Here is a 13,930-nt window from a genome sequence, read left to right on the forward strand (position 1 = left end):
CTTTAATTTCTGTACATTGATATTGTATATAGTGATGTTCCTGATCTTTATTAGTACGATTTGTAGATTATCTTGGATTTTCTGTATTAAAGTTTATATTATCTGAATAACATTTGTTTCTTCATTTTCTACACTTGTAAGTCTTACTTCTTTATCTTATTACCTCAGCTAAGGCCTTCAGTACAGTGATGAATAGAAGCATAGATGGCAGGCCTGTATTCTATTGTTCTTAGCTTTAAAAGGAATGCTACTGATGAGTTGATCCATAGAATGTGATATTTATTATGAATTTCTAATATTCCTTACTGAATTAAAGAGTTTACCTTCCATTCATTCTTTCTTGTTAAGGTGTTTATAATGAATAAGTATTAAATTTTATCTAATGATTTTTTGTTTCCATTGAGATTGTAATTTTATTTTGTTTTAATTTGTTAATGTAATCAATTTAAATTAATAGTTTTTCTAATCGTAAACCAATGTAGTATTCTTAGGATAAAGTTGAGATAGTCATGTATTTTTAAATATACTGCTGTATTTACTAATGGATCATTTGGGAGTTTGAAAATAAGCTTATATTTGAATTAGTCTTTAATTTGTTTGTTATCCTTGTCTACTTCTATATCAATCTTATACTAATCTCAGGAATGGAATTTTAGAATTTCCTCTCTTTTTATATTTCCTAGATTTTGATTCGATGTTTTATGAATATTTGTAAAACTCATATAAAAATGCTAGAACCTGGCCAGGCACGGTAGCTCATGCCTGTAATCCCAGCACTTTGGGAGGCTGAAGTGGGCAGATCATGAGGTCAGGAGATCGAGACCATTACTGGCCAACATGGTGAAACCCCGTCTCTACGAAAAATACAAAAAAATTAGCTGGGTGTGGCGGCGCATGCCTGTAATCCCAGCTACTTGGGAAGCTGAGGCAGGAGAATCACTTGAACCTGGGAGGCGGAGGTTGCAGTGAGCCGAGATTGTGCCACTGCACTCCAGCCTGGCAACAAAGCTAGACTCCGTCTCAAAAAAAAAAAAATGCTTGAATCTAAAGTTTCAAAAAATTCAATAGATTTTTGACCACTGAAAATTTTTATATATTATTGAGTTCATTTTGTAGTTTAATTCCTCTAGAAAGTATGTTTTTTATGTTTTTAAAGCAAGTGCCTGAAAATATTCATAGTAATTTTTGATATGTTTTAAAATTCCTTATCTGTTTGTGATTCTCTTTCCTTTCCTAATATTGTTTATTTTTGCCTACGTTCTTTTTCTTAATTAAGATCTTTATTCTTTCCAATGTTCATGGCATAATTGTTGAAAGTATTTAAGAAAGGCAACCTGTTTTACATGAATTATTAAGTGCATTTTTGATGGGAAAAGTTTAATTTCTCAGACAGCCGTGTAATCATTTCATTTAGGCTACAACTCACTAGTTTTTCATATTCTGATTGCAAAGCAGTAATTTACTGGTTTTCATATTATGTTTTAATGCATTGAATTCCTTTAGAGTGGGGCTAATGTTTGGGTATTAGAATGGTACCTTTTTGTTTGAATAAATATTTTCATCAAATTTTTATTTGGGAGAATAATTTTTGAAATACATATCAAATCTCAGAAAAACTTAACATGTAGGCATCCTTAAAGGCTTTTAAAATAGGAATGAGGATCATCTACAGGAAACCCTAGTGATTAGCTGTTTCATGTTTTGTGATGTCAGATGTAAGCAGTGAACCAGGCCAGCCTATATAGCTATTGCTGCAGCTGCACAGTCCAGCTTTCTTGGATTTACCTAATAACTAATGATGTCTAACGTCTTTTAGTGTGCTTAATTCGCCTTTTTGTCTTTTTTGTTCAAACATTTATTTAAATCTTTTTGCTTATGAGGTTTTTTCTTTTTTTTCCTGATGATTTGATACTTTATGTAGTCTGGATACAAGTCCTTTAACAGATGTAGGATTTAAAAATATTTTTTTGGCCAGGAGCGTGCAGTGGCTCATGTCTGTAATCTCAGCACTTTGGGAAGCCAAGGCGGGTGGATCACCTGAGGTCAGGAGTTGAAGACCAGCCTGGCCAACATGGCAAAACCCCGTCTCTACTAAAAATATAAAAATTAGCCAGGTGTGGTGGCGCGCTCCTGTAGTCCCAGCTACTTGGGAGGCTGAGGTGGAAGAATCACCTGAACCCGAGAGGTGGAGGTTGCAGTGAGCCAGGATCGCGCCACTGCACTCCAGCCTGGGTGACAGAGTGAGACTCTGTCTCAAAAAAAAAAAAAAAAAAATTTTCCTCTAGTCTGTGGGTTATCTTTTCATTCTCTTAACTGTGTCTTTCTAAAAGAAGAGCTTTTAATTTTAGTGAAATCCAGTTTATCAATTTTTTCTTTGGTGGATCACACCTTTCTGTCATAGCTAAGATAACTTTGCTGAACTGAGGGTCAGAAAGGTATATTTCTTGTTTTCCTCTTGTTGTGAAAACTGTCTGCTAAATAATCTTTGTGACTTTATTTAAAAAATAAATTGAATGTCCATTTATGTGTGGGCCTATTCCTGGACTATTTTCTGTTTCATTATGCTCTTTGTCATCTGTCTTTATACTAGTACCTCACTGTCTTGATTATTGTATGTAGTTTTATAATAGGTCTTTAAAAACTTTTTTTTAATTTTTTAAATTTTTGTTCATTCATTCATTCATTCATTCGATCAGTCATTCAAACACCAACTCAAGCCAGATACAATAGGTCTTAATATCAGATGGTGTTTGCCTTTTAGTTTTATCTTTTTCTGATTTGTATTGAGTATTCTAGATGTTTGTGTTTCCATATGAATTTTATTACTGGCCTGACAATTTCTAAACAAATTCAGTGTTGTTTTATAATTTTAAATTTATAAGTCGTGCCCATCTTTTGCCAGATTGATACTTAATTTTTTTCATTTTTTATGCTATTGTAACTAATGTGGTTTAAAATATTAATTTCCAGTTGTTTTTTGCTAGAATATAGAAATGTAGAATATAGAAATATAGAATTGAATTTTGTATGTTGATGTTACATTCTGCAACCTTGTTAAACAACATCAGATTTTCAACATAGATTATCATGTTATGTGAACCGAGGATAGCTTTGCTTCTTTCATTCCAATTTGAATGCCTTTGTTTCTTTTTCTTGCCTTGGTCTACTGGCTAGAATTTCCAATATCGTGGTGAGTAGAAGTGGTGAGAGAGGACATCTTGTTTTGTTTCTGATATTAGGGGCAATATATTTATGCTTTCACCATTAACCTATGGTGTTAGCAGTAAGTTTTTAATAGATAATTGTTATCAGGTTGAGGAAATTTCCTTAATTTCCTAGTTTCTGACACTTTTTTTTTTTTTTTTTGAGACAAAGTTTCGCTCTTGTTGCCCTTGCTGGAGTGCAATGGCACAATCTCGGCTCACCACAGCCTCTGTCTCCCAGGTTCAAGCAATTCTCCTGCCTCAGCCTCCCAAGTAGCTGAGATTACAGGCATGCACCACCATGCCTGGCTAATTTTATATTTTTAGTAGAGACGGGGTTTCTCCATGTTGGTCAGGTTGGTCTCGAACTCCCAACCTCAGGTGATCCGCCTGCCTCGGCCCCCCAAAGTGCTGGGATTACAGGCGTGAGCCACTGCACCCAGCCATTTCTGACACTTTTTATCAGGAATTTACATTAGACTTTTGTTAAGTCCTTTTTCTGAGTGTATTCAGATAATGTGTTTTGTAAAATTTTGTTTAAAAAAAAATTTTGTCTATAGGAAGAATTACATTGATTTATTTTTTAATGCTAAGCCAATCTTGGATTTCTAGGATAAACCTTGATTAACCATGATTTACTATCTACATTACATATGGTTGGGTTTGGTTTGCTAAAATTTTTTATAATTTTTATATTGGTGTTCATGAGAGATACTGTTCTGTAATTTTTTTTCTTACTATATCTTTCTCTGGTTTGATATCCAGATAATACTAACTTTATAGAAAGAAGTAGTCCCTCTAGGTTTTTTTGCTCAGTGTGGTTACAATAGGGGTTGGCAAACTATGGCTCATGGGTCACATCCTACCAACCACCTCTTTTTTTCATGGCCAGCAAGCTAAGAATGATTTTCCATTTTTAAGTTGTTACATTTTAAGTGTCATATATATATATATATATATATATATATATATATATATATATACACATACACACACACACACACACACATACACACACACCTAAGTAATAGCCTTGATTTTGCTTGTTGGCCTGTAAAACCGAAAATATTTATTAGGAAAAAGTCTGCCAGTTTAATTGATTTTCTTTTTTTTTTTTAAAGAACCAGATTTTAGTTTTCATTGGTTTTTATCTATTTTTCTTTTTCTCCATTTCATTGATCGTCTCTCTGATCTTTATTACTTCATTTCTTCCACTTAATTGGAGTTTCATTTGCTCTTTTTTTCTTTGTTTCTTAGGGTAGACGCTACAATATATAATCTGCAGTAAATCTCATTCTTTATATTTTTCATTTCAGACATTATAGTTTTCATCTGTAGTAGTTCAACTTGGGTATCTATTAAAATTTTTTCTTTCTTTCCTTTTTCTGAGATGGAGTCTCACTCTGCCACCCCGGCTGGAGTTCAAAGGCGTGATCTCGACTCACTGCAACCTCTGCCTCTTGGGTTCAAGCAGTTCTCCTGCCTCAGCTTCCTGAGTAGCTGGGATTACAGACGTCTGCCACCATGCCTGGCTAATTTTTGTATTTTTCATAGAGACAGTATTTCACCATGTTGGCCAGGCTGGTCTTGAATTCCTGACCTCAGGTGATCTGCCTGCCTCAGCCTCCCAAAGTGCTGGGATTACAGGCGTGAGCCACCGCACCTGGCCTATTAAAATTTTAACATCTTTTTTATATCTTCCCTGTCTCTAACTTTTGAACATATGAAATACAGTCATAATAACTGTTATTTCTATGGTGATTCTAACATCTGTGTCAGTTTTGAGTTGGTTTTGATAGATTGATTTCACTCTTCTTTATGGGTTGTCTTTTCTTGTTTTTTTTTGCAAGCCTGGTAACTTTTGTGGATTCCAGACGTGAATTTTACCTTGTTTGTTACTAGAAGGTCTTGTATAATTTACAAATATTCTTAAATTTTGTTCTGGGATGTAGTTATGTTATTTTAAAATAATTTGATCCTATTTTGTCTTGTAATAATTGTTAAGTGGGACCTAAGCAATGTTTGGTCTGGGGCACATATTCCTGCTATTGAGGCCAAATCCTTCTGAGCATTTTACCCAGCATCCCATGAATTACGGTTTTCTAGTTTGGCTGATAGGATCAGGAACTGTTTCTACCTAATCTGTATGAATGCCAGGTACTACTTCCTCTAATCCTTTTAGAGAGTTCTTTCCCCAGCCTGAGTAGTTCCTTATGTGTGTGTGCTGATGAGTACTCTGCTGATTCCAAAATGGTACCTTTGCAGATTTCTGGAGTTCTCTCTCCTCTACAGTTCTCTCTTATTCAAACTCTGTCTTGGTCTTTTTAGACTCTTAGCTCCATTTCTTCAACTCAGTGAATGTACTGGCTCCATCTGCATTTCCCCTCCATACACTGTGGTCTGGAAACTCTGAATGCAGTAAGCTGGGACAGTCACAGGGCTATCATCATTTGTTTTCCTTCTCTGGTGATCGCTGCCCTTTGTTGCCTGATTGCAATTTTATTAGATCATTGTTTAATACATCTAACCTGGATTTTGAGTTGTTTCAGGCAGGATGGTAAATGTCTTGGCTAGAAGTGGAAGTCTTATATATCTGTATCTTTGGCATGGTGAATGTAAGAAAGCATTCTGTTTCCTAAGTATTCAGAAAAGAGACTGTTCGTGCATATTGACTCTTTTCTGGATGGAGTTTGGAAAGAATAGTTCTCCTGTATTTTTTTTTTTTTTAGAGTGATTTTTCCAGTAATTTTCTTTTCCAGTTTTTTTTTTTTCACAGTTGGATTAGATTATTAGGCAATATGGATTACTAATTCCATTATGTTTTATTAGAATTAGATTGGAACTCTTTGTGGAAAGCTACTGAAAAGATCACATGCTATTTTTTTCATGGCTGTTTTGCCTCGGATGTTTATTCCACCAATATTTGAAGAAAGAGATAAAAAGGAGAACCTAGACATAATCTTTCTATTGTCTATTTTTCTATCACTAACATATGTTCTGAAAAAGGACATTCCTGTCCTATAGTATATTGCTGCCAAAATAAATCCCGAGAGATTGAAGTTTTATTCTATTTTCAAATTGTTTCCTAGAAACCAGCCACCTAATTCACAGAGATTAAGAGCCAAGTCTTAGAAACATAACTTTAAAAAACTATATACCAGGACATGCCTCATTTGTGAATGTATGCGTGCTCATAAATTGGGTAATTGTGCACCTAACTACTGTATTCATTTTTTATTATTCGCTTTGTGCTTATACAAATGAAGGCTTTTTCATTCATATTCTGTAGCCTTGGACACTCATGATTGGAGGATAGTTACTTTTTATGCTCCTGTTCAATGTTAATGCGTACAATTTTACAGGAAATTATAAAATGTCTCCAATTACTTTGGTATAGCTGTAACAATAGCTACTTTATTAAACATGTGTTCTGAAGTAGTGTAGGTAATTGACAGTTAATTTGGCTTTATCAGGTTATATAGAAAATGTTAGAGAAGCTATAAAAAACCTTTTGTATCAGAGTGTTTGCCTCAAAAGGCTATGTTGGCTGGGTGCCGTGGCTCATACCTGTAATTCCAGCACTTTGGGAGGTTGAGGTGGGCGGATCACTTGAGGCCAGGAGTTTTAGACCAGCCTGGCCAACCCAATGAAACCCCGTCTCTACTAAAAATGTAAAAAAATTAGCCAGGGATGGTGGTACATGCCCATAATCCCATCTGCTCAGGAGGCCAAGGCACGAGAATCATTTGAATCTGGGAGGCAGTGGTTGTGGCAAGCCAAGATCCCATCACTGTACTCCAGCCTGGGTGACAAATCGAGACTGTGTCAAAAAAAAAAAAAAAAAAAAAAAAAAGACTGTGTTGACATCTGAATTTAAGTTCTGCCAACTATAATTTAAAACTTAAGTCCCTTAAACTGGTCATGATGGTAAGAATAGATAGCCCAGACTTTTTGAGACTACAGCTCATCTCTAAAATGACAAAGCTCAGATATAATAGTAGCCTTCATAAAATTTATTGCCAGACACTGCTAAGTACTTTTACAGACATTTCCTCATTTAAATAGACTTTGAAAGAAAAATCAGCTATTTAATCTTTAGGACAATTTTGTAAAAGGATCAATATATGTACGTATTAATTTCCTATTGCTGCTTTGACAAATACCACAAACTTTATGGCTTAAAACAACATAAATTTATTCTCTTAAGAGTTTTGGAGGCCAAAGATCTGAAATGAGTTTCACTGGACTGAAACCAAGAAGTCAGGAGGGCTGGATTCCCTAGAGAAGCTCTAGGAGAGCATCTGGGGTATTTTTGTTTGTTCGTTCGTTTGTTTGCCTTTTCCAGTTTCTAAAAATGAGTTCCTTGCTCATGGTTGCTTCTTCCATCTTCAAAGCTAACAGCCACATAACCTTTTCCTCTTCTGTAGTAAAATCTTCTTCTACCTTCCTCTTATGAAGACACTTGTTATTACAAAATGGCTCACCTAGATAATCCAATCTCAAAATCCTTAATTATATATTCAGAGTTTCTTTTGCCATAAAGAGTAATATTCACAGATTTCATGATTAGGTTATGGATATCTTTGGGAGACCTTTGTTTAGCCTACCACAAAATTGTATTATGTACATCAAAGTGGAGTACAGTATACTGCCAGAAGTCACATAAAAACAAAACAGGAACAAGCACAGTTTGGAATTAAGTTGAACAGAGAGGTTGATAATATAAGTAAGAGATCTTGGATTGCTGTTCTGTGTTCCAACTTTTATATTATTGACTGATTGTTTTTGTTGCTGATAGAAATGAATAGAACAATGATCTTCAATTTTTTTTTAATTTTTTCGAGACAGGGTTTCACTCTGCTGCCTACACTAGAATGCAGTGACATGATCATAGTTCATTGTAATCTTGAACTATGGTTCAAGGATGGTTCAAGCCATCCTCCTACCTTAGCCTCCTGAGTAGCTGGGACTGCAGGCACACACCACCATGTGCCCAGCTAATGTTTTCATTTTTGTAATGATGGGGGATTGCTGTGTTGCCCAGGCTGGCCATGAACTCCTGGGCTCAAGTGATCCTCCTACCTGGCCCTCCCAAAGTGCTGGGATTATAGGCATGAGTGGCTACACCTGGCCCAATTTTTTTCTAATATGTTTTATCTTCTACTCTTGTCTTTCTGTTTTCTATATAAGACCAATGCTTAGTAGTCTAACGTCATGAATTGAAAGACAGATTTACATAGTCTGATATTATAATTAATTTAGAAATACATTATATTTGATGTTTGAGCATGTCCTTAGACACATGTTCAGATATGCTTCGTTATTCCCTTTAAGCCTTTTCTTTACTTTTTCCTTCACTTTTGTTACTCTCAATGCTAATGAATAATTGACCTCTTTGCCACTGATCATGGTACTCTGGGGATGAAAGATTTTTAGGAAACAGCTCTAGAGGTTTGTTAACTCCTAGAAGATCATAGATTTCTGAAGTAGATTAATATTTTCTATTTTTCGTTATTATCATTTCATTGTCCATTTCACTGGTTAATCCTATACCTTTGAAGAGAAAATTCCATTTGGTACTACTTTTGTGCTATATGGTTCAACAACTTATGGAGTTTACAGTATAAATGTTTTAGAAAGTGAGCTTGTATTTTGTTGCACAGTTTAAAAGCTAAATGTTTACATTATCTTCCCTAAACTACAGGATACCAGAAGGCCCTATTGATCAGGGGCCAGCTATAGGAAGAGTACGCGTTTTAGAAGAGCAGCTTGTTAAGGCCAAAGAACAGATTGAAAATTACAAGAAACAGACCAGAAATGGTAGGTGATTATACAGTGTTTTCCCCTCCTCAGTATATGGGCTTTAGCACAGATAATTGAAAGTTTCCTTTTATCAAAATGTTGGAAATGCTACAACTCTCTATTCTTTGACTACAGGTCTGGGGAAGGATCATGAAATCCTGAGGAGGAGGATTGAAAATGGAGCTAAAGAGCTCTGGTTTTTCCTACAGAGTGAATTGAAGAAATTAAAGAACTTAGAAGGAAATGAACTCCAAAGACATGCAGATGAATTTCTTTTGGATTTAGGACATCATGAAAGGTACTATTCTCCTTTCACATTTTATTTGGGCTTTAGAAAACATTATAATCTAAGAATGAGAAACAGACTTGTTAATCCATCTGTTGAGTGGTAAATATTAATAGCACCTACAATATTTAAGAGGCGAAGAGTACCTGAGGTCCCAAAGGATGGTAATTGCCAAGTGCAGTTCATCAACCAAAATATACCACCAGAAAGTATTAATTAAAATGTATTTCTAGAAATCTTTACATTCTAAATAAATTCTGAAGGTAGTGGTGCCAGCCAACAATACATTAAAATATCTTTCTATAAATGTTCTTTATATATAATCAGTATTTGAAGTGGAGTGTGCAGTTTTGCATTGCGGTACATTGGAACTCACAGTGAGTCCGATGGTTACATTTCTAATTCAAACATTAAAAACTTTAAAATAGCATTTTTTTAAGGATTTCTAATGAAAGGTTAACAGGATTTTTTTTTTTCTTTAAGTGAAAAGGAGCATTCTGTTCATTGTTATTTCATTAGTTGCTAGAAAGAGGTACCTGAGATCTGCCTGGTTAAATTTGTTTCTCCTATGCACACATTGCTAAATAATATGAAGTTTATCTTCCACAGAAAAGAAAACATTTTGGTGCTGTTGTATTCATGCAGAACAAAATGTATCTGAAAATCATTATAAATACAGTGAAACCTGTCTTTAGGCCTGTTATATTTAAAAGTCTATGTTCCCAGTAGGATTCTGATGGCAATTACTGTCTCATTAGTGAACAATAAAAGAAAAATTGTTGTATTAGCACAACCTACTACTGTGAAGAGGAAAAGAATTACCCCATACAAGTAAGAGATTTCATATTTATTAACATCAGCAGCAATATTATAATGATTTTGAAAAATTGCTTGGTTGTTTTAGGTGAAATTATAAATAAAAATCTGTCTATTGGAATCATTTTAGCATTAATGAATCTACAGAAATATGATAGCATGGATTTCAAGGGGCAGTGAATTATTAGGCCACACATTGGACAGACTTTTTGATATATTTAGCCCAACTTGCAGTCAGGCCATACTTAGACCACTAAACCAAATGCTGACTAATTCTGTCATTAATATTTCTCTACCCTAAAGCTGATTCCAGGCACGAAGCTTCTCTTAAATGGAATTTTGTGCTTGTGTTCTTTGCTTATCACAGTTTTTAAGGCCAATTCACATCTGAAGAGGATTTGACTTGGGTAGACTATGCTGTATGTAAAGGAGAATTTTGGCCACTGACTTCTGATGGAATGTTTAATTTTAAGATTTGAGTAATTGGGCTGGGCGTGGTGGCTCATGCCTGTAATCCCAGCACTTTGGGAGGCTAAGAGATCTCTTGAGGCTAGGAGTTTGAGACCAGCCTGGCCAACATGGTGAAACCCCGTCTCTACCAAAAATACAAAAATCAGCCAGGCATGGTGGCGCATGCCTGTGATCCCAGCTACTTGGGAGGCTGAGGCCCAAGAATCACTTGAACCTGGGAGGCAGAGGTTGTGGTGAGCAGAGATCATGCCACTGTACTCCAGCCTGGGCAACAGAGCAAGACTCTGTCTCAAAAAAAAAGATTTGAGTAATCAAATAACTTGAGAATTTAATTTTCCAGTGTTTTTAAAAATTAATTCATATATATATGTATATATGTATATATTTATTTATTTATTTTTTAGATGTGGAGGTCTTTCTATGTTACCCAGGCCAGTCTTGAACTCCTGGTCTCCAGTGATCCTCCCTCGTCAGCCTCCTGTGTAGCTGGAATTATAGGCCTGGGCTACCATGTCCAGCTGAATTGAAATAATTCTTTAAGGAATTATTTTGTAAATAATAATATAATTTGTTTATATAACTTGCATATGTTTTGTGACCATATGTACAAATGAAAAGTGAATATAAGAAATGGGCCCCTGAGAAACTGATATAAATCAACTTTCCATTTTGTTGTTGTTGTTGTTGAATTATGATTCCTTACAGTGCCATTTAGTATGTTAAATAATGGTAGTTCATTGAAAACAAAAATGGTAAGTAAAGGTACCCAAGTCAGTTTATTTTCCTGTCTTAAACAGAAATGACAATGAATCTGGGACATAACTTCATAGGGTAGTAATTTAACTCCAGGAAGCCAGATTAGAATGCAGTAATACAAATAATGAGCAAAACACAATCAAACATTAGAGAAATAACCCTTAAACTGACGGACGTACAAATAGAAAGGACTTTTATTATGTAGAATATACCCTTTTACTGACCATTTTCAAGATCCTTAAGTATAAGAATTAAAATCAAAACAAACTTTTATGTTTGCCTCTGGTAATTTTTATATGATACAAAAGTCCATTTTATTTTTACATTGGCTCAAATGATAGTGTATAGGTTTCTAGGTCTGTAGCTGGGACCATAGTCAGTGAGGCTGCCACTTGGGTATGGGCCTGCCTTCTTAAAAGAGCCCTCCTGAGTCTTGGGCTCTATTAGGGTTTTGCAGCCTTCTACCTGGGTTAGAAGATTATTAGCAGATTATTGAACTTGAGTAGTTCATTGTGGGAGCCCCTGATTTCACAGAGTGTGGGTACCCTGGCCACTTTGTACTTGCGATGGCATGTGAAGTGGGGTGTAGTATTATGGAACTGAGAGGTCTGGGCTAATTCTGGGTAGTTTGTGTCACTACCTAGTTGGTGTCCACAGAGATTTGGAGAATTATCTGATGTGGAAAACGCACACATTTGGTGTCAGAAGTGTTCTGTGGTGAAAAACAGATCATAATAGTAGTAGTAATACTAAGGGCTGCTAAAGTTGCTGGTTTTTGAGAACTACAACTACAGACTCCCTGTTTCTCTTTGTGAGTTCACCACCGATGCCTGTGTTGTTTCCTGGTAGAAATCACATTTCTCTGTAGGTTAGTGACCCCATCAGTGAGCTGTCGGGGGAAGACTCCTCCTTTGTTGCCCACTTGAAGCTGTTTCCTAGTAGTCAGGGCACCATGTTTCCTCTCCTGGAATCTGGCTCCTGTTGTTCATCACTTGCATTACCAGGCATTAAAATGCAGCCTGGGGGCCAAATATCGTAAGTTTGGTCTAAGATTCAACTCACCTGAGATTTTTAGCAAAATACTATTTATTTACCTGATTGGCCTTGATAGCTAATAACTAGTAGAGCCTAATCTCTGCCTGCAACCACAGTTGGGTAATCAACTGGTAGTAATTAGTAATATTCTTGGGCTTTTAGAAGCTTTTACAGGCTGTTTTAAGAATTTAGAGGTGTTGATGGTATAATAAATTTAGAGTAGCATATTAATTATTATCTGCTATATTGATATCAAGTTTTAGCATCACTAGATTTCTAAATGATGATTTCATTCTAGTGATTGCATATGACCATTCTTCCCAGTAATACAGTTAAATATACTTGTAGCTTTTGATATCATTGATCATGAATTGACCCTAGCCTACTTCTTTGCAGTAGAGAGAATTAAGCAGTTTAGAGTTAGTATTTTTGCCATTGTGGTTTTACTATTTATCTTGTATTGTAGGTTCAGTGCTTCGATTTATGGCAGTTTAGATGTGTACCTCAACCTCTAAGCATATCATGGAGTCTAACCTTTCAGGCTGATGCAGAGACATGTTTAACTTAATCACTGTTGCTCTGATTCTTTTTATCATCTTCATATTGCCAAATACCAGTTTATGAAAAGGGTACCAAAGCTGCTTCTTTCTGCTTTTAAAATTACCATATTTTTTTAAATTTATTCATTTATTTTATTATTATTTTTTTACCAAGTTCTGTTTATGGTAATTTATAACAATTATAAAACTAAAGTACAGGAGATGAGCCATTTTTCAACTGTGTTGACTGAAACTATTGAAAAACAATCTGTTAAAGTAGCAATCTCATCTCCCTTACCTAGTTTGCATTTCTCATTATCAGTAATATATAGGGCAGCTGTGCTTAGACTAAATTGTGTTCTCCAAATAGTGAATGATACTTATGTTAATTATGCTGATTTGCTAATGTACAAAAAGACATTGTGGGGGATTATGTAACAAAGGAAATGACTGTGACTCAAGGGGTACACTGGGAAAGATTGATAGAATAGCTTACAGATTTTTTTTAAGTTTATGATCATAGTTGTTGTTGCCCAATAGCTTGTATTTTCATTCTCTTTGGAAGGTCCAAGAATTGATATTCCCACTCTTGAAAAGTTAAGTTTGGTGAACCTTCAAACCTTCTATTCTTTGTGTTTTATTTCATATACACAAAAACAGAGAGAGAGACAGAGAGAGGAAGGGAGGAAGGAAGATCTTACTAAGTTCTTTGAGATGTGGTTTGATTGAGACTTATATTAAGCTGGGATGTGGATATTCTTTCTTGAATTTCGGATTTGTTTCAACAAAATGTTTTTGTATGATTGTCTTTCTTCTAAGGAATCCAAGCTTATTTTCAAGTGGTGCTAGAACATTCATCTTAATATTCGTGTGCAAAGGGATACATTTCTTTATGAAGTCATCCTTATTCTGCTCATCACTTAGTCTCTATCAGCCAGATAATGATTCTTCATTGCCTGTAATGGAACAGTGTCTCCTAAAATAAAGTTTGCATTAGAAGAAGAATCTCCAGGTGGAAAAGG

The 13,930-nt window shown here is 35.2% G+C and overlaps 1 protein-coding gene across 11 annotated transcripts in view; it reads left to right on the plus strand.

Annotated features, from left to right (window-relative positions):
- FUT8 (fucosyltransferase 8) overlaps positions 1–13,930 on the plus strand; it is a 450,735-nt gene that overhangs the window by 320,327 nt on the left and 116,478 nt on the right. For all 11 annotated transcript variants that reach the window (XM_063792665.1, XM_063792663.1, XM_063792664.1 and 8 more), the window contains 2 exons: positions 8,908–9,023; positions 9,141–9,303. In XM_063792665.1, coding sequence (XP_063648735.1) covers positions 8,908–9,023; positions 9,141–9,303 — 279 coding nt within the window. The remainder of the gene's footprint in view (positions 1–8,907; positions 9,024–9,140; positions 9,304–13,930) is intronic.

The sequence above is a fragment of the Pan troglodytes genome, chromosome 15 (genome assembly GCF_028858775.2).
Source record: "Pan troglodytes isolate AG18354 chromosome 15, NHGRI_mPanTro3-v2.0_pri, whole genome shotgun sequence".
Taxonomy (NCBI): domain Eukaryota; kingdom Metazoa; phylum Chordata; class Mammalia; order Primates; family Hominidae; genus Pan; species Pan troglodytes.